Raw genomic sequence first — 23,347 nt, forward strand, 5'->3', positions numbered from 1 at the left:
TAACGTGTTTTTTTCTGCCGTTATCGGTTTATCTCGACTATAAGGAAAATTAATAATTGACTGAAGAGGCCAAACAGAAACCCATACTTTACCCAGGATTCGAATGTAGATGTTTTTGCCGACGAAATGCTCTAAACACTCATCCACAGAAGTCGGTAAATCAAAACTGTGCACTAATGTTAGTTTGGAAGCTGAAAAATTGCGTGGTTAGAATGTTATCTGTTTCAGTTCCAAACAAACTTGTTTCAATATGCTTAAGCAGGATGCAAGAGGTAACTTTCCCGTAGCACCCGGATTTTAACCTCTGTTGCACGTAGCACACCTTGGACCGCATTCTTAACGGCTAACAAGACTGTGCCATCTGGTTTTTTGCCAGTATAATTTCCTGTGGGACAGGCGTTGTGTCCTGTCCTCGTGATTGTCCTAACACACAAGCATGTCGCACAACATGTGCATACCCCTGAACGTATGCGGCTGGAGGCGGGCTTTTTCAGGGGATTCCCACTTTTTTTTTTTTAAATGTCCTAACATCAGTTTCATGTTATTACCGTTAGTTCTCACTTCGCGATTAGCTAAAAGTGGCAGAAAAGCGAAGTTTAAGTCAATCAATCAAATCAATAGGCATAAGCTCTAATTGAGGCTCGCATTCCTTTGTGGTAGTTTCAGTTTCAGTTTTAATGTATTGAGGTCCATTCTCACGGGACTAGTCAGTGTCCCTTTTACACGAGGGCTGCTGGAAAAGTTTCTGCAATCAATATGAAAAAAGACATGCGAAATTCTGGGAATGGCTTTTTTTGTTTTTCAAAGTATTCACCGTTAGATCGATACACTTTTGCATACGCTCAAACCAATTTTGAAAGCATTTTTTTCCACTCTGAAGCTGATACCTCAGAAACCGCTGTTCGGAATGCATCAACAGCTGCTTCAGACGACACAAATGGCTCACCACGCATCTTATTTTTCATCTGTGGGAACAAAAAGAAGTCATTAGATGATAAATTAGGTGAGTACGAACAATGAGTCATTAATTCGACATTTTTACTGGACAAAAATCAACAGTTTGGTGTGCTGAGTGGGAACTGGCGTTGTCGTGGTGAAGAATAATGCGACGATTTGGGTTTGTTTTACGCAATTCATTGATGACCTCTGGCAAACAAATTGTTGTATAACACTCAGCATTTACAGTCCTTCGATCTTCTAAAGCTATTGTTGCCACATGTCCGGTATAACCGAAGAAACAAACGATTATTTTCTTGGCAGCACTTCTCGAATGAACAACTTTTGTTGGTTTCGGCTCACTTTGAAACACCCAAACAGTCAATTATTTTTTAGTTTCGGGTTCATATGAATAGATCCCAGATTCGTCACCTGTAACGATGTAGTACACCAAATTTGACTTGCATCGGTTGAATTTTTTGAGCATTTCTTTACACCAATTAACACGAGCCTGTGTTTGAGCTTCGGTCAAGTTGTGTGGGATCCAACGGCTTGAAAGTTTCCGTACGTTCAGATGACCATGCAAAAGCGTATGTATTGCTTTCATGTTTGACCATGCAAAAGCGTATGTATTGCTTTCATGTTAATGTTCAAGGATGCCTGAATCTCACGGTATGTCACATGCCGATCACCCTCAATTATTTCACGCACAGGATCAACATTACTGGCAACAACAGACGTGGATGAACGACCTTCACGAAATTCATCACTGAGAAATGTGTGACCACGCTGGAATTCGGAAAACCAATTGTACACGGTCCTATTGGATGGTGCTTCATTCCCAAAAGCCCAATGAATTCGCTCGATTCATTGTTTGGGTGTTAAACTACATTTGAAATCATAAAAAATCATTGCCCGAAAGTGTTCACGAGAAATTTCCATTTCTCACACGAAACTACTTCTTCAAACCGCTGTGAAAAATAAACGAATAGGCTTAAAGAAACAATCAAGGATAATTTAAACATAAAAAAAGGTCTATTCTTCCGATTTTTGTAATAGCGGAACACTAGCGCCACTGTTGTTGGTAGTTTGCAGAAACTTTTCCAGCAACCCTCGTAGGTCGTCGCTGTTGCATTTCGAGAGGCATCGGGCTGTGCTTCCACCCTGGGCTGCGTTTGTTGATCGTTCGTGAGCCACTCATGAAACCAGAGATCATTTCAGTTGCAAATACGGATTCGGAGGAAGAAGATGCGCTGCTTTCATTTGTAACGATCAAGACGAACAGAAGGAGACAATTATATGTAAATTTTGCAATTACTTTTTGTCGAAGACCATCTTCGAATATTTTTTACCGTAATCGTCAAATTCGCTGTTGCAAGGCCCAGAACATCCCCTGGTTGTTATTAAATCTTCTTCATTAAATTCCATTGTACAAAGCCATAATAAGCGTAACAATATCAAGAGAAAGATAATTTATATGTTCGCAGAACACTTCAAAAGAATTGCTACAAATATTTATGTTCACACAAGTCCATTCAGTAACGCCATTCCGCTAGGCAGTTTTCAGATTTTCGACAGAGCACTAGTGGCGTCACTCAGCCTCGGTGGACGGAGTGAACCTACATTCGATGTTTACTGTGGCTGTGTCGAGTGTATGCTGGTGTTAAAGTGACGCTTCGTCGGACCGCACTTTGTTCAAAGTTTATCGTCAGTGGTGTTAAAATAGCACGGATAAATGGCTGTAACGGTGGCCAAAATATTGTGTGAATTTCTTGCAAGTACCGTCTGTGTCGCTTTAACACCGGTGTTTTTTTTGTAGTACGTTGGAGTTCCTATGAAGGTAGTTGCACCGAGTGGTCCACTATAATGTTATACTGCTCGCATTTCCAGCTTTCGCATGGAAAACAACGAATCAGCGATCATTTGAATTCTCTTCGACTGACATCGTGCATTTTCGAGCCACAGGGCACCGAAAGTTCCTGGCGGGACGAAACAAATGAGCGTCGGATACAAAATATATTGTCAAACGTACTGTAAAACGAGGGAGAGAGAGAGAGAGAGTTGATCAGCTCCGTTACTGGATAAAAGTTGTACAATAGTACACAAAGCACGGAAAATTAGTATACAAAACATCCAAACACTGTACAAAGAAGCTAATGGAGACAACTGACAAAAACAGACGTACACTTGCCAACGTTGTAACGGGAGAGCGATGTTACCCCTACAGCTTTTACAACTTAAGTTGTTGACGCTCATCGAGGCACACACTTCCGAAGACGCTTGGTGGCCAGATAGAGCTATGTAGCAAAAAGTAGGTCGGCCCAGTTGGGCCTGCGATCGGTATACAGACTCGCCGCGTCACTCGGTGGATCCACTGCCCGGCGTGAAGCTACTTCTACCACGCTGGAATCCAACGCCTGATGGCGAAGCACGCCGCAGACGGATCGCAAACTCGATGACCCCGCGCGAAGGGACGCCGAGGGCAACCCGATCGGGAGGGCCCGCCCTGTCGTCGTTTGCATTCCATTTACATTTTCATTTCGGCTGTCAAAAGTAGTGCCCCGGAGAGGAAGGATTGCGGTGTTAATTGAAGTCTATGGAGATGAAAGGCAGAAACGGCGCCAAGGGCCTGAAGCCAACTGCGTGTTGAGCTACAATCTGCCAGGAAGTGTAATGGAATCTGCAGCCAATTGAGCCTACTAATACTATTATAAAGTGCGCTGATTTACAAATTGCAGTACGATGTGTTCATTTCGATACTTCAGATCTCATCTGTTTCTTTAAGTCAAGCAGCATCTCAGGAACAGCTAAGCTGTGAATGTATAACAAATGTATAACCTGATTGACGGAAACGCTTATAAATTACTATAAATCTGCACGATTATAATGCCTGCCCATTTATCTCTCCCATTCTAGGTTCGAAGAAATTATTGCCTATTCATTATTCACAAAGCGAGGGATCCTGAGTTCGAATCCTCGGCTGGTAACGGGTGTTCTTTGTGAGTGTTCCTTCATCAATCTTGTCGTTATCACTCATCCTCGTCGTCGCGATGAGCCAAACGTTGCAGGAGTACGGCGCTAAATAAAAGTGCAAGATACAAAAATACATTTCTCGGGAAGGACTGTAGGTAAAGATATGCAATTTTGTAAATTTTATGGATATGCTGGTGAAAAGAAGAGGCATGCATATTTGACGTACATTTATTATGATCACAATCCTTACACCTGAATGTCATTTTCATTTCGAAGAAACTTGTCAGATCGGGGCGCATGCTTTTGTAGGCCCTTGTTGAAATCTGTCGTCTGATTCTTTATCGCGAGTGCAAGTTTCCATTTGCGTCGCGCATGTCGCTAGTTTCGTTGAGCATGCGCAGTCATTTTTTTAAAAAACAGCCTAATCGAACTTTTGAATATCCCTCGTATATGCAGTGGTTTCTCAGGCTTGAGGTGTGTGTACGCTATGGCTCGTTGTACACATTTTGCAGTAACAACATTTTTGGTTTCATTCGATGAATGTTCTGTTTAGTACGTGTGTCCCAAATCGACCACTGATTCTGACTGGAAATATCCCCCAACAGTTATCGGCGCTTGTTGACCTAGGGTTCGTGTACCAGGCCTTTAGTGAGTTTCACACAACACATAACCTATGAGTACCTCAGAAACTACTCTTTTTTGGATTTTTTAAAAAATATACCTCTCTGAAATTTGTATTCCAGCCTCTGTGATACTAAACTTGACACACAACTGGTACACTTAAAATGCTAATATTCGTGTGATGCATTAATTGTCGTATGTGAGTGTACACAAGTTTTGGAAGTATATTACAGAAAAAGTTACTGTTTTGTTTATTGTTAGAGACACACACAAAATGATATATGTTGGTTGAATTTACTTTCCTTTTAATTTATTCTCTAACTGGATTTTCGTTCGTTAATAGTGTTAGTAAGCTAAATATTCAAATGAAATTCCTGTCAACAATTATTTTTTGATTGAATGGGATTCTCTTCTAACGAGTGCACTTCATGTGCATGTACTAACACTTTGGCTCTGCTAATCAATTTCCATCCTTCGTAATTGAACGCATCGGATCCGAATTAAAGAATAAATGGAAGCAAAACATCTCCTTGTTTCAACTCGTCACTGATTTGTATTTTACCCCAAGTGTACTACTTTAGGGGAGGAGGATGAAAGAGAAAAACAATCCTTATCCTCCCACCTTCACCGTACGTAGAGAGCTTCCTTTTTTAATGAAGGTATTTGTGTCTGGAGAGTGTAAGTTATGGATGCTGAATAATCTGAGGTTTTGAAAAACTTCTTTGTGCTTCTTTTACTGTCTCATCGCCACAATTAAGAAGCATCGGGTGTCTACGACCGAAGATTTATCGCCCGTTCATTCACAGGCTGCGGCGTTTCTTTCCCAGTCACGATTTCATCTTGCCGGTCACGTTCGAGGAAACAGAAGTCGTAAAGATCCAGTTGTCCGTTTTTACGTTGAACTACTCCATCTTTCTCTCCGGCGTCTAAAGAGACTGTTTCCATCACGCTGTACGATGTGTAAAGCTCTGGTGTGGGTTGCCATTCTAGTAATGCAATCTCAATATTCTTCGATTGCAGACGATGTGACGTAAGCAGGATCTTTGTCATGTTGAGTTTAATGAAATGCTCTTGCCCCATGTGATATGAAAGAAAAATCTTGAGAATGTCTTTTCTAGCCTAGCACGGAGGTTGGTTGCAGCAGATGTAAGCAAAAACGTGGAGTTAAGCAGCCGACTTCGTTTTGAGTCCAGCCTAAGATTAACGATTCTCGCCGACGGAAGATAACGTTTTGGAAGAAGAAAAGGGATCGGACAGTCGAGGCAAGGACGTTGGAGCCAGGGAGATGATGGCCTGGCCACTCTAGTCCACAATGGTTATGCTTGTTCAGTTCCCGCCACTGGGTGGTATGTCGGCCGCTGAAAGACCTTGCCGGCTAACACGTGATACCTACCATCCAATGCTAGAAGTGCCGGAGGCAGCACATGCCTTGTTCTCTGCCAGCCAGAGCTCGCCGTACCTTTTGGGAGGGGAATTCGACATGGCTTGGTTGCCACGTTCGCAGCGGAGGAAAGGAAGACAGACATTTCAGATGGCGAGAGGAAAAGAATTTGGCTTTTAAGGGCTGGAATTGTTCGCCGATATCATTTGCCTGGCCTTCCGAAGGACTCGCCATCAGTTCGCCGATGGCGCAGTGCTAACGTCGCCGCCTTGTAATCGAGGGGCCCAGGGTTCGATACCCGGTGGAAGCACATAGTGGTTCGGATCCCATTTTAAACTGAAGTTCCACTCTAGATTAGCCTATATTTGCATAAAGTGAACTTACAAGGACAATGAATCAAAATCAGTCACCATGTGTGCGCGAACTGAAACAAAAATAATGTCTGTCCTTGTAGACCCGTCGTGGTGCACGTGATACCCCGTGTCTGTCATTCCTGACTTGCACTTGCTCAGTGGTTTTTAAAATCTTACACGATTTGAATACGTTGAGATGGTCAACTTTACTGCCGTGTAATTAAGAGGAACCGTGTTCCACTAGCGGTGTGGTAACATTCGGTGGTTCGAGTCTGAAGTTCTAATCGTTATTTTGGTACCAACTAGAAAATCTTTGCATGGAATTAGGTGCCCAATGTTTTTAACAATGGATTGTCGTTATGCGTCTCGTGAGAGAGAATGTAATATTTTTCAACAATGCTAATTGCAGGGACTTCTGTTTTCATGGCTGAGTGGCAGAGCTTCATAAATGCAATGGTTATTGTAATCTTGTAGAGATATCTGCAGTTTCTAGAAACCTATCTGTAAATTTGAAGGTGAAATAAGGTATTGGTGTTGTGTTAATTGTTGCATGTGTTTGTATCTGTTTGTATTTAATGTGCACATGTGATGTATATAGTTTACTTGTTGCCTTATGTTACTATCCGTTGGTAATTTGCGATTTTATTTTCTGTCTGTCTGGTGATACTTCAGTGGTCGCTGCATTAAATAGCTTCCGTTCCGATGCAACTATCGAGCCAATGGAAATGGGTTTTTATTGGCATAATTTGTAGATAATAATTAATCGAAATATTTTGCTCCTGTCATTGTCTGGAGTGCCCATGTACGTAGGGAGTTACTTTCCCGTTTCCATACCATGCTTCTGTTACTTTCCTACCATGCTAGGTCTGCCCAAACTACAAAACATCTGGTATGTGACCCGCCTCGGTACCGATAAAAAATTGAGGCATTGTCTTTAGTATTTACTGTAAGTTGAATGCAATATGTCCCGCGACAAATTGCTAAAATAGTAGGTTGGCCATGCTCGTTTTGCAGTTAGCGAATTTTCTCCCACGTGAGAGCAATTTGAGGTTATTTTTGCAGCGACCATTCCTTCCTATGTATAATCCCTGCACTGTAGTGGATTCTCTCGCACAGTAGCCTCCTTCAGTTCTCTATTAGTGTTTGTCTTTTCCGAGGTGGTGGAGCAGGGGTTCGACTCTGTGATGGTGCTGGAGGACGACATAAAGTTCGAGCCATTCTTCAGGCACAAGATCCAGAGCCTCGTGGCGGACGTTCGCCGCTTGGGAATTCGCTGGGATCTCATGTAAGTATGGCATTGCTTGCATTTATTATTAAGTTTTGTTTTAATCTACTTTCGTAATACAGGGTGTCCGCTGATAATACCTACCCCAAATTCAATGTGCCTCCCGGACAGTGTGATGGGTAACGCTGACAGTTTGATTCTCGGTGGAGATTGATTGGATGGTGATTCCCACTTTAAAACTATAGTCCCTGTCCCGATCTCGTAACGTACACTTAAAGAAAACCTTGCCTTTGCTCCAAACAAAATGTTTCTCTCTAAATGTGTGTATCATAAATTAATCTGCTAAGTAATATTTCACAAAGTAAAATGTCTCCCTGTTTATCGCACCGTGCTATGATGATGGTAAATAGCGGAGTAAAGTCAAGATCGTGGACGTGGTGTGATCAATAATATCCTCCGAGAGAGAGAGAGAGAGAGAGAGAGAGAGAGAGAGAGAGAGAGAGAGACTGAGACCATTCAATTGTGATGCACCATTAATTTAGGGTTACCTATGATCGTGCACCGTGGGTGAATGATATGTCTGGAAACACCCAGTCCTCCCAGATATCGCCTTGTAATCAACAGGTGCCGCGTTCAGTCTCCTGTGGAGGCACTTTGCGCAGTGTTTGCATGCAAATTTAAACTGTAGGTCCAGTCCCGATTGTGTGATATTCTCGGACAATTCGTGGTAGCTTTGTCCATTGTTCTCAAAGTAGTCATCGGCAATAGAAATGGGACACCTACATCCTGAAACCCTCGCTTCACTGCAAGGCGTTATGTGTGTTGCATAACTCTACGGCGGTGATTGAAAACTTGCTACTAAAATCCACTTATCGCCGTAGAGATAGACAACACGCATAACTCCTTGCAGCGAAGAGAGCATTTCAGGACCTAAGTATCCCATTTTTATTGACGGTGACTGTACATTGGACAAAGCTTACAAACATGTTTTCTCAGTGGCATCATATATTCACTCCGAAACATTGTGCTGTTATTGTCGTCGATTAATTATGCGTGTACTAAGAATATTTTTGAGGATTTTGCGAAGGTGAAGCTAAACTTCTATGTGCTGATTACATACCTAAATTTGCAATTATCTGAATATTTCTATGAATGAAAACGTAGCAAATCGCTTTTTGATGTAAACTTTTATCACAATCTGTAACTGTTGTTTCTGTCAGTGTTGCCGAGCACGTAAATGTTATGCAATTAGACATGGATAGGAAACAAACGTTACTGAAGAGCAAATACATAATAATTACATTTGCACATTTAAAAATGAACACGAAAAATCTGAACTTGTGCTGTAACGGAGAACAGTCGCAACATATTTAAACGAAGTTGATACAGAGTAAAATAGTCCGGAAATTACTTGAAGATACCTTGAGAATTAGGGAACTTGATTCGGTAAAAAGAATGGGTTTCATGCGTTTCTCCATTCGTCTACGGAATCCGTACGTCGCTAGAATAGATTTCCCTTTCGCTCTCCTAATTATGAGATAGTTCCCGTAAGTGCGTTCCCGCGTGTTCTTTTCTCAGAGACGGAAGATGGACCCTTATTACCCGCAGATGGAGCGGAAGCTGCTTCATAGAAAGAGGGAAGAAGGCAGAATAAAGTCCCGTCACTCGCTGGGAAATCAGTTTTGGATCCTTTCGGTTCCCCTTCTGGATGATTAATCGCGAATTCCTCGGGACAAGCCACTTAGAATTTCCTCCGAGTCCCGTCGGGTGATTTAAGGCTGTCGCAAAGTCGTAAGAGGGAAGAGTTGGGGGTGAGGGGTTAAAAATCGATGCAAATCAAGACCGGGACGAACTTTCTCAGTCGTCGTCGACGACAAGTAGAAATATTACCTTTTCCTGAAAGGAAATGACCTCGAGCGTCTATTCTTCACCCGTACCAAGATGCAGCTTTCTTCATGATCCATGGGCAACTTCAGTTGGTTACAGCACCTTTAAACGAACTGACCAGTAGCAACCTCTTCTTTGTCCAAGCTTTCCTGTAAAAAAGAATAGCGAACCCGCCAAAATATGCTATTCTGATCCCGGGCCCAACAAATTAATATAAAAAAATACTCAAATGAAAGGTACATTAAATATAATTCCCCAATAACTAGATATAAAATAAGACGAATAACATTTAATTACAAGTAATAATTTTAAAAGAAAAATATGATATTTTTACCTTAAAATTAACCTTATTAGCTCCTCACGTTTCGAGAAAAAGAATATTCAATTAAAATTTAATCCTCCCTGATATAAAAGGTATAATAAAAAAAAATATTTGATATATTAATAAATTCCAACATTGTACTAATAAATCTACTACAAAATAATTGTTTCTATTAAAACACAGCCCGACCCTGTGGCCGAGTGGTTAGCACATCGCGCTGCGACGCCAAGGGTCCCGGGTTCGAATCCCGGTCGGGCTTGGTTGTTTGTGAATGTCCATTCATCAATTTCATCATTTCATCACTCATCCCCATCTTCGCAAATTAGCCAAGAGGCACAAAACGCGAAGTAAAATAAACTAAATCAAATCTATTAAAACACAAAAAACACATAACAAAAAAAATTCCTTTTCATGTACAAATCTAATTTAAAACAAAATAAATATTAATAAATAAATATAAGGCCATATATATAGCTCCATCTGTCCAGCAATCATCTTCTTGGTCGATGGGTGTCAACAACCTCAGCTGTAGGGGTAACATCGCTCTCCCACATGACGACATTACCATTACCAAGCGTACTCTGTTTTCGTCAGTTGTTTTGATTAGCTTATTTGGCAACATGCTATTTAGCCGACGCTCATTTTTTTCGTCCCGAGCAGTATAAGACACCCTTTTTTAAATTCACCCCTTCCCCTTCCTGAAATTCGTTCTCCCGAGATAGGCGCGTCTTCTGCAGTCGGACAGCATATCAGATTCTCAATCATCAGTAGGCAAGATCTGAACAGACAAACCTACAAAGTAGAGGAGAATATTTATGTGCATTAAACTTTGTAATTTGTTGTTACTTCGGTCCATCGTATGAAGTACTTCTGGGTTTTGTTGCTGCCGAGGTATTGGAAGATAAGGAGATGCCCATTGACTCCCACAAGTACAAGTAATCAATAATAATACGTTCTTAGTTTAGGTCCACTTTATGCTCGGTTAGGCTAATTGGGACTGGACCTTCAGTTTTGAGTGGGATCGAAACCACCGTGCAATGTAGCTTCGCCAGTATCTAACCCCTTGATTATAAGGCAACATCGATGGGGCCACTTTATTATAAATAAGATTTATTATTATTTTCTTTGTGCAATTTTTGAATGAATAGATTTTAGTGTGTGTCGCTTATTATACAGGGCGTTTTAAGTTCAATTTCAGTTAATAAAAGTAAGAATTGCTCTTGTGAACTTTTGGTATCTTCTTCTTAGTTTTGTGATGTGGGCGTACAGCGAAATAGGGTGAAGGTTGCAGACAGTCCCAATGCTCTGGAACCCGCAATGATTTTAATGTTTTAATCAAATCTGCCTCCTTTCTTTGTAAACATATTAATAGCATCATGTTGTATTATAACATTTTATAAATTATGAGAGCAGTAGCTGCTACAAGAGTTAAACGCTTCAATAGAGACCGATTGTTAATGTTTGAGGAAGCCGCTCATGTTTTCGCTTCACCTCCCTGCGTCACGGTCGAATCATAATTTGACGACCGAAGGTTCCAGGTTCGAGTCCCGTTCGAGGAATGAATGTGGCTTTGTGCTGTGTTTCATCAATTTCTTCTACTCATATCTTCATGTTCATCGTAGCGATTAGCCAGAAGTGGAACAAAAGCGACGTAAAATATGATAATTATAAACACAAAATGCGGTAGCCGTTGATTGACCGACTTGTAATCTAGCCACCTCAAATCTTGGTTCGATTCCCAGCTGAAACATTTTTGTTGCTTTTAGAGTGTTACGTTTCGTTTCGGTTAGCCTAAAGAGACATAAATAACTAAAGACAGAAGAAAAATATTGTTGGCTACGATACGCCAAAAGCGTACATCATTGCACCAACAGTATTTTCCACAATGTTATTACTGTCAAAGAAATATGTCATGCCCTTACTGATTTCCAGAGCAGTCTTTCAAAGCTTTCAGACACAAAACAATGTACAAGTAATGTGTTTTATCTCCACAAATTATGAATTTAGCTCTTTTTGGTACTCCAATTTGGCAACACCTGTCTCAGTGCTTTTCAGTTCCCGACATTATGTGCACGGTGCAATGGTCGCCAGACATCTGCGATTTCCAATTTAATTATTTGTGTGTGTATACTTTGAGCATGTGCCATAATAATAGGGCGCAAATAATACAGAATGTGGGGTTATCGGGGAACGTTCTCGCCCACTTGAGCTCCCTCAGTCGATCAGCCAATCTGTTCATCCTTTTGTAGGACAACGAAAAATAATAATAAAACAAGCTTTGGACGCAAATTATCGTATCGAACGTTCACGAATGACGCTGTTACTCGTTTATCTGATGTCCTCTGTGGATTTCCGTGTCCTTGCGTTCGACTCCTTTTGTCCGTGCTCGACCTCGTTGGAAGAGAAGCGACCACTTCAGCCAGCGGGGAGGCTGAAACCGTTTTCCAGTTTCGAAAACCATGGACGGTTCTTTTAACCAGATGCCGAGATCTGACTCTGATACGGGAGATTTAGAAACAAACTTGCCGCAAAAGACAACTCCCATGTAGCAGAATGGTTAGCGACCTCGTCTTCTGCGCCATCGGTCCCCGGTCATCGGAAGGAGCTCGCGAGATAATCTCTTTAGCGTTGAGATCTGGTGACCAAGGAGGCCTCCTGTTCCTTGCACTATTTTTCGACGAGCCTTGCGTTTTTTTGGCTTCAGAAGTAAAAGAGAACGGTTTCTGCAGCCGCACGATATGAACAGCCGTTTCGGCTGACCGAACTTGTGCGAGATGCAAGAAAACATGCCACGGCGAGATAAGGGAATTTCATGCGCCTCCACCTTCCCTCCCATTCTGATAAACTGTACGCCTCGCAGCGCTGACTTCGCAGCTCGCAACTTGGAGGAAGGACCATACACTAACTAACTAACTCTCTAGCATCCTTAAACCCGAAGGTTTATGGCTGCAGAAACACAAGCTTTCCATCTGTCCCTATCCTGGGCAAGATCAATCCAATCTTTTCCATCCGTACCGAGTTCCTTTAGATTCATCTCAACGTTATCCCTCCCTCCATCTTCGTCTTAGCCTTCCTACTGGTCTCTTACCATCAGGTTTCCCAACAAGAATCCTGTAAACTCTTCTTTCCTTTCTCATTCGTGCCAAACGAAGCGAATCTGCATTAAAGGAATACAAAGAACTGAGAAATTTCACGACATCCGTTATTCGGCAAGAAATAGTGTTATTTAGAGCATAACATCAATAAAACACCACGACAACAAAAGCATTTATTGAAGCAGCTGAAATCTGTAGGCATTGGCTCAAATAAAAATGATCTCCCCTCCACGTTTTGACAATGCGAACGAGGTAATTGAAAACTTTATTAGTTCAATTGATAGTCTAAATATCGACCAACGTCTGGTATCTCAAGAATGTTTAAAATTTAGTAACCAAAATTTTAATAATACGCTTCTCGAATTTGCTTTTGAAAAAGTGGATGACTATAAGGTAAGAAAATGTTTGTACGAAATCAAGTCTACTGCTATTGGTGCAGATGGAATATCAACTACAATGCTGAAGTTATCGCTACCTTTTACTTTACCTATTATCACACATATTATTAACTTTTCGCTCGAGAAATCCGTATTTCCCAGGAAATGGAAAGAAGCTTTGATAACACCACTCCCTAAGACGATCCGACCAACTAATGTTTGATTTGCTGTTTAAGTCCACTTTATGCACAGTAAGGCTAATCGGGACTGGACCTACAGTTTAAAGTGGGATCCGAACCACTTGTGCCTCCATCGGGTATCGAAGCCGGGACCCCTTGATTACAAGGCAATGACGCTACCACTGCCCCATAGGAGAGGCCCTCGACAAACTAATGTAAACGACTTTCGACCTATTAGTGTTGTGTGTTCAAAACTCCTAGAAGAAATAATCTATAAAGACATTTAGCTTCGTTGCCCAAAACAATATTCTTCCACCCTCACAGTCAAGATTTCGGCGAGCACACAGCACTGCTACGGCTTTGCTGAAAGTCACAAATAACGTCCTCCAGGCTATAGATAAGAAATTCCTCACTGCATTCATATTATTGGACCTGTCCAAAGCATTTGATACGGTACAACATAAATTACTGCTCAGTAAACTGAAATATTACAGTTTTTCACAATCTACCCTTAACTGGTATTTTTCATATCTAAGTAACCGAAATCAACATGTAAAACTGTCGCCTACTTTATTATCTAATAATTTATATATTTCATCTGGTGTAAGGGATCTATACTAGGTCCCTTATTGTTTACGATTTATATTGCAGACCTGCCCTCAGTTGTCAAATACTGTAACGTACATTCATATGCTGATGACACCCAACTAACCAAATCATTCCATCCAACAGAAATTGCCATAAGTATTGAATACATAAGTAATAATTTGGGTGCGATAAAAACATGGTGTGATGCAAATGGCCTTAAAATTAATGGTAATAATTCATGTTATACATTTATTGGAAGTCAAAATGCTATTGGTTCTGTCGAGCACACTAATACAACAATTAAAATAAATGATGATGTCCTACCTAGAGCTCAAGTAGTTAAATGTGTTGGACTAATATTTGATATTCGTCTGTCATGGGATGAGCATATTAGCCGCCAAATCAATAAATCATTTGGAATACTTAGATTCTTGTTTAAATTTAACAAACTATTATCTTCAGAAATCAAGCAGCGATTAGTTGAAACACTTATATATCCATTTCTCGACTATTGTGACGTAGTGTACTCTGGTAGAATAAATAGAACTTTACAAGCAAAAATTAAAAAATGCCAAAATGCGTGCATGCGGTTCATATTTTGCATCCCAATTTATTTTTTATTCATTTTATTTTATTTTTATGTTGTCCTTTCACAATTTTTGTATCATTTTATTCATACATTTATAACGATTACTTTATCAATAGATTTTGTAACTATATCATACAGTTTGTTGTACACTGTGTTAATACTGTAATAACATATGTATAAGAATTATAAATGTAAATGTAATCGATGACACAGGTTAGGTGGCAGAACAGTCTCAGGCTGAACCTCGCCCACGCAAATAAAGAATTTGAATTTGAAGCGATGGAAGGACAAAAAGGGGGGAGGAGAGATTAGAAGAGGGAAAGGGAAATAATGGAGAGTGATAGAATGAGAGAGGGATAGAGAGGAACACATGTAGACAGGCTCCATAGAAGGGGAGATTGGGAGAACTAAAAAGAATGAATGTAATTATTACGTGGAGTGGAAACTATGCAGAGGGCATCCTGATATATCGGTTCGATTCCCGCGTTCTGAAAGCGCGAGGCTTAAGGAGACGCCATAATGAAGCGGGGTTCGGCCTGCCTTGCTGCGGGATACGATAACGAATGCTGGATGCACCCAGGATCGCTTTGTGGCCATTTATTGCGATGTCGAAGCAGCCGACCGGAACAATAGTCGGAGCACGGCAAAGAGGATAAAATATAATTCCTATTAAAATGAGACCGGATTTTCAGAAACACTTGTGTCGTGGCGAAGGCAACTCAGCGTGAGAACTATCGTATTCGGTCGGTCGGCTGTGAAATGAGCTTGGTAAGGTTGTGCAACGTACTGAAAAGCAGAAAAATATCCTGATGGATCCACGGGGGGAAAATGTTAAATGAAAATCGGGAGTCTATTAGGGACGTGCGTTATCGTATGTGAACAGATAATACATAGTGTGTCGGATGACCTGTGCTGTTTGCAAGAAGTACCCTTGTTGGAAAAGTACGGTTGGTTCAAATTCTGATGTGGGAGATGCGCTCAAAAAGTTACTTGCAATAGCCGATCCCCGTGGCGGACTGGTTAGCACATCGCGCTACGACGCCAGGGATCCCATGTTCGAATCCTGACCTGGACGTGGATGTTTGTGAGTGTCCATTCATCAGTTTCATCACTCATCCCCATCTTCGCAAATTAGCCAAAAGTGGCACAAAAAGCGAAGTAAAATAAAGCAAATCAAGCAAGTTAGTTAGTTACAATAGCTTTAAAAAATATCGTATGAAACCGTTGGTTCTTATTTTTTTTAAGTACATTGCAGGTGATGATTTTCTGCATAATCACCAAAATTATTTATACACAGCGTGCCACGAATTTTGCTATGTCATCGAAATTTTTTCACGTCCTGCGTTAGATAGCAATTCTCGCGTCACATTTCGGTCTTTATCGATGATAATTCATATACACGGTGTGTCATATTGTTCTTCGGGATTAGGATAATACATCACAAGAAGTGTCGGCCTCCGTGGTGGAGTGGTTAGCAAATCGTGCTACGACGCCAGGCGTCCCGGGTTCGAATCTCGGCTTGGGCATGGGTGTTATTTGTGAGTGTCCCTTCATCAGTTTCATCATATCGTCACTCATTTTCATTTTCGGGATTATCCAAAAGGTGCAGATAAGCGAAGTAAAATAAAACAAATCAATTATTGCAAGGAGTGTATTGCACTAACTGCATCGAAACAGGAAATCGAACACTTTCGCTCAGGCCGTAGTTCAGATGCCCGCCGCTACGCGGGACTAGTTTACTGTATTCGTAAAAATGGCTGCTACACCTGTTGAGAAATAGTTCTGCGCGTACATTTCGTTCTGAATTTGTAGAGGACCCGCCTAGTGACAATTCAATTTGTGCGTGATATAAGCACTTTACCGAAACAGCACAAATCAACTGGTCGCTCTTTTACTACTTTAAAATACGACACGGAACACGTTCGCGCAAGTTTTCTGCTTAGCCCATGGAGATCAGTCGCACGTGCAGGCACAGAACTGGGTATGTGATCGACAACTGTGTGAAGGCGTCTTCGCAGACGTTCGCGATTCAAACCATACCAACTTCCACCACTGCAGCAGCTGTCCGATGACGATCGAACGCGTCGAGCACGACATTTGTCGCGAGTTCCTTGAAAATATGGCAGGCGGTTACAAAAATATCACTGAGGCCGAGAAATTATTCTAATGATACATATTATGTTGTGCCCCACTTTATCTATGGGAGTATTATTTTCTATTATAGCTTGAATTATTCCTTAATTGTCTTTATTTGCAGTAGTAGTTATGAACTAAATGAACAATTCGTCTCCACATCTATTGGAGTTAACCTTCCAACATCATTTCTTAGGATGAAGATGAATATTACTGTTTGAACATTTTAAGTGTTTCTACTTAGCATCTTGATCACCGAGCGTTTGACTCTCCATAACTCGACCAACGGCCCCAGGTTCGAATCCTGTCGTTTGCATGGGTGTTCCTTTAGTGATAGACCATATCATTCATGGTCTTCGTTGGGATTAGATAGTCAGAAATGCGACGTAAAGTACGTAAAAAAATACACATTGAAAAGTTTGTCTGTGTGTACAAATCATTACCGATCCAAACAATACGATTAATTCTGGTAATAGACATTCTGAATTTCTACTTTTAAATGTACTTTTATTTTATGACAGTCCTGATTCAGCTTGTGTGTTACAGATTTCTGCGTAGCGCCTATGCCTAAATATCACAACCAGTATATTTTAGGTATTTTGGAAATGCACTAGGAACCAGTACGTTCAAAAAGACGCGATATGCTTAATTTAAGAGAACCAGCACGAGTCATTACTACGGAAAGAGAAACACGTTCAAATGCAAAGGCTGCCAGAGAACATAGGAAATGCGTTCGAAACCATTTTCTTGTTGAAAACATCCCAGTATTTCACACACCGTTGGAACCGCTAAAAGCTTTTAACCATCCCCGTGTCGGGTTGACAGATCCACCCCCTCTGTTTATTACTTGAAAACGAACCGTCTGGAGGAAAATGAGAAATATGTTGCCGCCTAGCCAAAGGGCTGTTTAAAATAACACTTCTGTTGGCGCTGAAGTGAAAATACGTGGGTCACTATTTATATTTTGAGCCTTGGCAACACTGATTGAAGTTACGCGCGATTTGACGTTTGCACGGAATCGTCTGGCATTATTGACCATAACGTACTTCAAATGTTTTGTCAATAGCTTCATTTGTGTTGTTTATGTTGCCTTGGAGATTGCGCGACAACAATAAAATGGAATTAACTCGTGAACATTTTCGTGCGATGATTTTTTTTACGATTTTCGACGTGGATTATCAAGACAAGAGTGTATCGATCAACTTACTTCCACATTTGGCGATGAAGCCCCATCCTTTGCCACTGTGAAACGCTGGTATAACGAATTTAATCGTGGCTGCCATTCGCTCACCGACGAGATTCGCGAAGGTCGTCCAAAATCAGTTGTTGTTCAAGAAAACATTGATGCTGTGCAAAACTTAATACTGCAAGATCGTCATGTGACATACTGTGAGATTGAGGCAACCATAGGCATTAGTTCCACCAGCATATATAAAATATTACATGATCATTTAGCTGTGAGAAAGGTGTGTTCTCGTTGGATCCCACACAATTTGACAAAAACTCAAAAAGACGCTCGCGTCAATTGGTGCAAACAAATGCTCAATAAATACAATCGTGGTGCTTCAAAAGACGTATATAAGATTATAACAGGTGACGAATCATGGATATATGCATATGAGCCGGAACGTAAACACCAGTCGACTGTATGGGTGTTTCAAGATGAACCCAATCCAACAAAAGGTTGTTCGCGCTCGAAGCACATCGAAACAAATGGTCGCCTGTTTTTTCGGGAAAACTGGTCATGTGGCAACTGTGCCTTTAGAGGAACGTAGAACGGTCAACTCTGAATGGTACACAACAATTTGTTTGCCAGAGGTCTTCGGTCAAATACGAAAAACAAACAAACGCCGTCGGATCATTCTTCATCAAGACAATGCCAGCTGTCACACATCTCGTCTAACAACCGACTTTATGAACAGTCAAAAAATCGAATTGATGGGTCATCCGCCGTACAGTCCTGATTTGGCATCCAATGACTTCTTCTTGTTTACGAATGTCAAGAATAAATTGCGTGGAGAACGATTTTCGTCGGCGGAAGACGCCGTTGATGCGTTCAAAAACCATATTATGGAGGTGTCTCAAGAAGATTGGAAAAACTGCTTTGACAAATGGTTCGAACGAATGCAAAAGTGTATTGACCATAAAGGAGAATACTTCGAAAAACAATAAAGCAGTTTTCAATGCCAAATTTCTGTTTTTTTTTCATTGTTAGGCTCAAAATATAAATAGTGACCCTCGTAGAAGTAGCAGAAAGTGAAATACCATTTTGACGGTCAATATTCCAACACCCACAAACGGCGGTATGTTACCATGTCTGCTGTAGTGGCATTGAAAAGGATGATTGAGAGTAAACTGTCGAGAGTTTTACAGTACTGACGTCTACACATTCATCCCCTTCATTATCCAATGAATGTCATATTTTCTGCAGTTAGAAACTCGATCACCGCATGCTGCTTCAGACACGCCGACATAGTATGGTTACATGCTGCCATTTTCCTCGCTATAGTTCAGCACCCCGTGGCGATAGATGTTTGAAACTTGCAACGGAGAAGCGAGAAAGTCTGAGTACAATGCATGGTTGCTCAAAATCCAAAATGCGTTTACCCCTGTACAAAAAAAAAAAAATAGGAGGCATTACTTTTCAGCACGCCCTCGTATAACAACTATCACCTGACCATCGCAGCCATTGCAAGTGAAAACATCCGTTTATGTACTTAGGTGACTGATGATTTGACTCTTTCAACGGGAGCCGCTCCCGGCTCTCTTATGTCAGCATTCCACGTCGAGATTAATAAAACATTTATTCACACGGTGCAGTGCAAGTGTACCCAGTGTCAGGGTGGTGCAAGGAAATGACGTTCAACCAACTAGACGGGAAGCGGTGTTCAAGTTCAGAATATTCATCAAATGCCTGTCTGCTGCTTTAAACGGTCATTTGATTAGTTAGCACGCACTACGTGACCATACACCATACATGCACCTGTCCGGAAGGTGGTGCAGAGACCAACTACACTACTTGACTCCAAATCAACGAACTAGACGACTCGGTGTTGCACCGTGTAAGCAACTGGATGCTTCGGTGCAAAGAGAGTCAAAGCGAGTCAAAAAGTGCAGCCAACTATAGCCGCGTTTGTTAGAACCTGTCCCGTTTCCCGCGCTAGGGATCGCTCGACAGTTCCGGTGCCAATGAGAAACTAGGAAAAAATCGTCTGCTGGGCAGCGAGGAGCGAATGGAAGCCAGAAGAGAGGCGCCTACGTAGACGCTGTTGCCACGTTGCGTATTTTAATTGGCTGCCTGGCTTTGACTTTCCCCAGCACGGAGAAAAGCCAGCGATCAGCTAGCGCGGGAACCGGGACAGGTTGTAACAAACGCGGTATAGACGGGGCTAATTTCTGGGTACTGGTGCATCCGTTGCTCTTCTGCTATGGGGACCAATCGCGACAACGAGGATGAATGGCGACACGAACCAACCGGCCTGCGCATAGTTGCTATAGGTTGTTAATATCAATGTCGCTCTCCCTCAATCGGAATTCTCAGATTCTGGCAACGAGGAGCAACACTATCTCACTTTACATAACCATTAATGCATGTAGGATTGTAAGAAAACGTTCATCAGATCGTCTTGGGTTCATGTATACACAAATACCAAGATACAGCAGTGTAAGTTCCAAATAACACACTTAAACCTCGATCATATTTGATTGATTTATTTGGTGTTTTAAGTCCCCTTTTATGCACAGTAAGGCTAATCGAGACTGGACTTACAGCTTAAAGTGGGATCCGAACCACTATATGCCTCATCCGGGTATCGAATCCGAAACCCTTGATTACAAGACGACGACGCTACCACTGCGCCATCCGGGAGGCTCATGATCATATTTTAATATGCTGTTTTTTTTAATTGTATTATACACAGTACTAAGTATAATCAACGTTAATAACTTTAAACACCGAATAAGTTAATAATTTCATACAAAAGTTAGTAGTTAACCATACGCTCTTATAATTGCGTCATACCGTGGGGGTCTTTGTGCGTTACGATAGCAAGGCCAAGTGGAATAATTGAGTTACGTAATCGTATCAGGGCAACGGCAGACTTTGTCAGTCTACGTCGCCACCACCGAAGGATGGATCAGTTTGATATTACGACCTTCCTTGCGTGAAGTGAATGGTGACTTCAGGGACGCCCTGTAGTGAAAATGTTACTCGGTCAAAGACTCCGGTTGCCTGGTGCTTCGTAAAAATGGCGAAAGCTTTCTACTCTGCTGACTCATGTATCGCTGTTCTCGTTTTTACGTGTTTGTCAATATTGGCTTGCATGTTGCAGATATTACGTAATTGATGGAACTTGGAAACACAAACAGGAACAAAGGAAAACTGGAAGAGATTATCTGTCACAGGAAGCAGAGATTCGACAAATACCAACTTAAAATGGAATTAATTTACATTAAACTGATGTTAGCAAAATATGATTGAAAAATTTAAGTAGCTAGGTTTGGATAAGAGTTGAAGTCCAAGTGGTTTGTATCAGTTGATTGGTTTCGTGATGTGTATATATATACATACATACATACAGAGCATTCGCTACGATACTCGGCGGCAAGCGGCCCGGCGTCAGCACTTGTCAGTCCTGGTAAACTGGTCCGCGACAGTCGCACGCTACAGTCTATTTTTTCGCTCTCCCTGCCTTCGCGCTCTTTCCCTTTCTGTTGACGTTGCAGACTGACGCCAGTATAATCCTCCCTCGGAAGTTGTGTTGTGTCGTGTCCGTGTGTTGAAGATTGTGGCTTAATATGGCACCACAAAAGTTTACATTACAACAAAGGATTTACTGTATCTTGTCGAGTGTTACTTCAGAAAGAGGAATTGTGGAGAAGTGCGACGACGTTTTGCAACGAAATTTCCTGGTGTTCCCGTTCCACATAGGACCACTATATTAAACCTCGTAAAACGTTTAGAGTAACAGGGTCAGTTCTGAATAAAAGTGGATAGAAATACCCACTTGTACTTACTGATAGGCCAAAGGTTAGAACAGTCTCCTCGGAAATCTATCCGCCGCCTCTCACAAGAAACGGGATTTTAAAAAAACCACAGCATTTAGAACCGCTAAAATTCTTAAATCTAAAATTAAAAATTTTTAAAAATCTAAAAAAATAAAGTATACAAAGACAATCCGCACACCATCCGTGAGTTAAAAATAGAGTATTGTACGAGAAATCAGGAGAATTACAGTAGACGAACTTGCACGTGCAAATGCCCATTTCCTTCGTAGATGCCAGGAATGTGTTGCAGCAGAGGGGCATAATTTTCAACACCTTCTGTAGTAAGGTTAGTACACAATATGAAAACTGTAATTTTAATAGCAGACTCTACCTACTGTAGCAGACCCCGTTCGCAGGGAAAGTCAAGCGCTGGCGCCGGCCCGCTTGAAAGTGGGGGAATATGAGCACCCTGTGAAGGAATATGGGCTATGTTTTGATGGCTACATTTAAGGACATACACACGAAACAATTAGTCACAGTATAGCACTGAATGAATGCCTATCATAAACATAGGAGTGCGCAGGGGGGTGCGGGGCAGAGGGCAGTTGCCTTTACTGATACTCTCAATTAGAAATTTAGTGTAGATAAATCTTATTACCTTTATTAAACAATATTATTCTCTTTAAAGAAGATAGTATTTTCAAGCCTACGGAAGTTCAAAAGCAACTACGGCGGGTTTATTTCCTATGTAATTGGACTCTCACTTCGTTCTCCAGCAAATTACTTGTTAACACTCGCGCATCTTATTCGTTAGCCTATTTGTGTTACACCTATATGGTCGCAGAATAAATTGGTCACACATTGGAAATGAATAAATTATGTGTACATAGTTGTTTTGAATCTGCTGTACGAAATTATGTGTATATGTAAATTAGTCTGAAACACAGAGAAGGAAAATAAAGAGGAAGAGAGAACTTCTGTGCTACGGAATTCTTCTAATAGAGTGATTTTTGGTGGATCCGGGTACACACCCTGTTTAGTACCCATCGATACACTAAAATAGTGAGATGGGATGAGGTTTTTCTTTCTCCGACTGAACTTTCAAGGCTTTTTGTCTCCCTTATTCAGAGGGTTTGCGCACGCCTATGATCATAAACATGTCCTGCAGTTCTCAAATTTTCCCATCCTCCTTACAAGTAGTGCATATGAAATGTATTCTTCCTGCATACCAAGACAATGATTATGATACCGCAAGGAACAAAGTTGACATCCAATCCGTTGACATCCAATCCGTTGACATCCAATCCATTCCTATCCACGATACCATTTTTGCATACTGTCGTCTTTAGTTGCATCGGTCAATGGAATACAATGTGAATTTGTTATGGACCGTGAAGGGCCATGAGTAATTACACTTCACTTCTGGCAATATCGGAGGTTTCGAAAAGATTATGTGGCTTAAAAGCTTATCTTTCTGAAGTGCCCATATTACACCGAACTGCTTTCTCATTTTCCCCCGAATTGCAACTTTTTATGTAAGTTGGTACTACTGCGTTAGACGTGCCCCAACACCATGATGCAATTCATAGTACGTGATCCATTGTTCTTGCATTGTTGTCACTGTATCCATATATCATTATTTCAAGTAATATTCAGCTCAGATCTTAATTCCCAGTAGTAAAAATAACATGAGCTGCCATTT

General features: G+C 41.3%; 1 protein-coding gene across 2 annotated transcripts in view; it reads left to right on the forward strand.

Moving 5' to 3' along the window:
• The window catches only part of LOC145987597 (glycosyltransferase 25 family member), a 575,666-nt gene that overhangs the window by 510,884 nt on the left and 41,435 nt on the right, over window positions 1-23,347 (forward strand). The window contains exon 8 of one of the 2 annotated variants that reach the window (XM_083121956.1): window positions 7,422-7,549. The exons of the other annotated variant lie outside the window; for it this stretch is intronic. Within the exon in view, the coding sequence (XP_082978082.1) occupies window positions 7,422-7,549 (128 nt within the window). The remainder of the gene's footprint in view (window positions 1-7,421; window positions 7,550-23,347) is intronic. 2 annotated transcript variants of the gene reach the window in all.

The sequence above is a fragment of the Lepisma saccharinum genome, chromosome 5 (assembly GCF_977018435.1).
Source record: "Lepisma saccharinum chromosome 5, izLepSacc3.1, whole genome shotgun sequence".
Taxonomy (NCBI): domain Eukaryota; kingdom Metazoa; phylum Arthropoda; class Insecta; order Zygentoma; family Lepismatidae; genus Lepisma; species Lepisma saccharinum.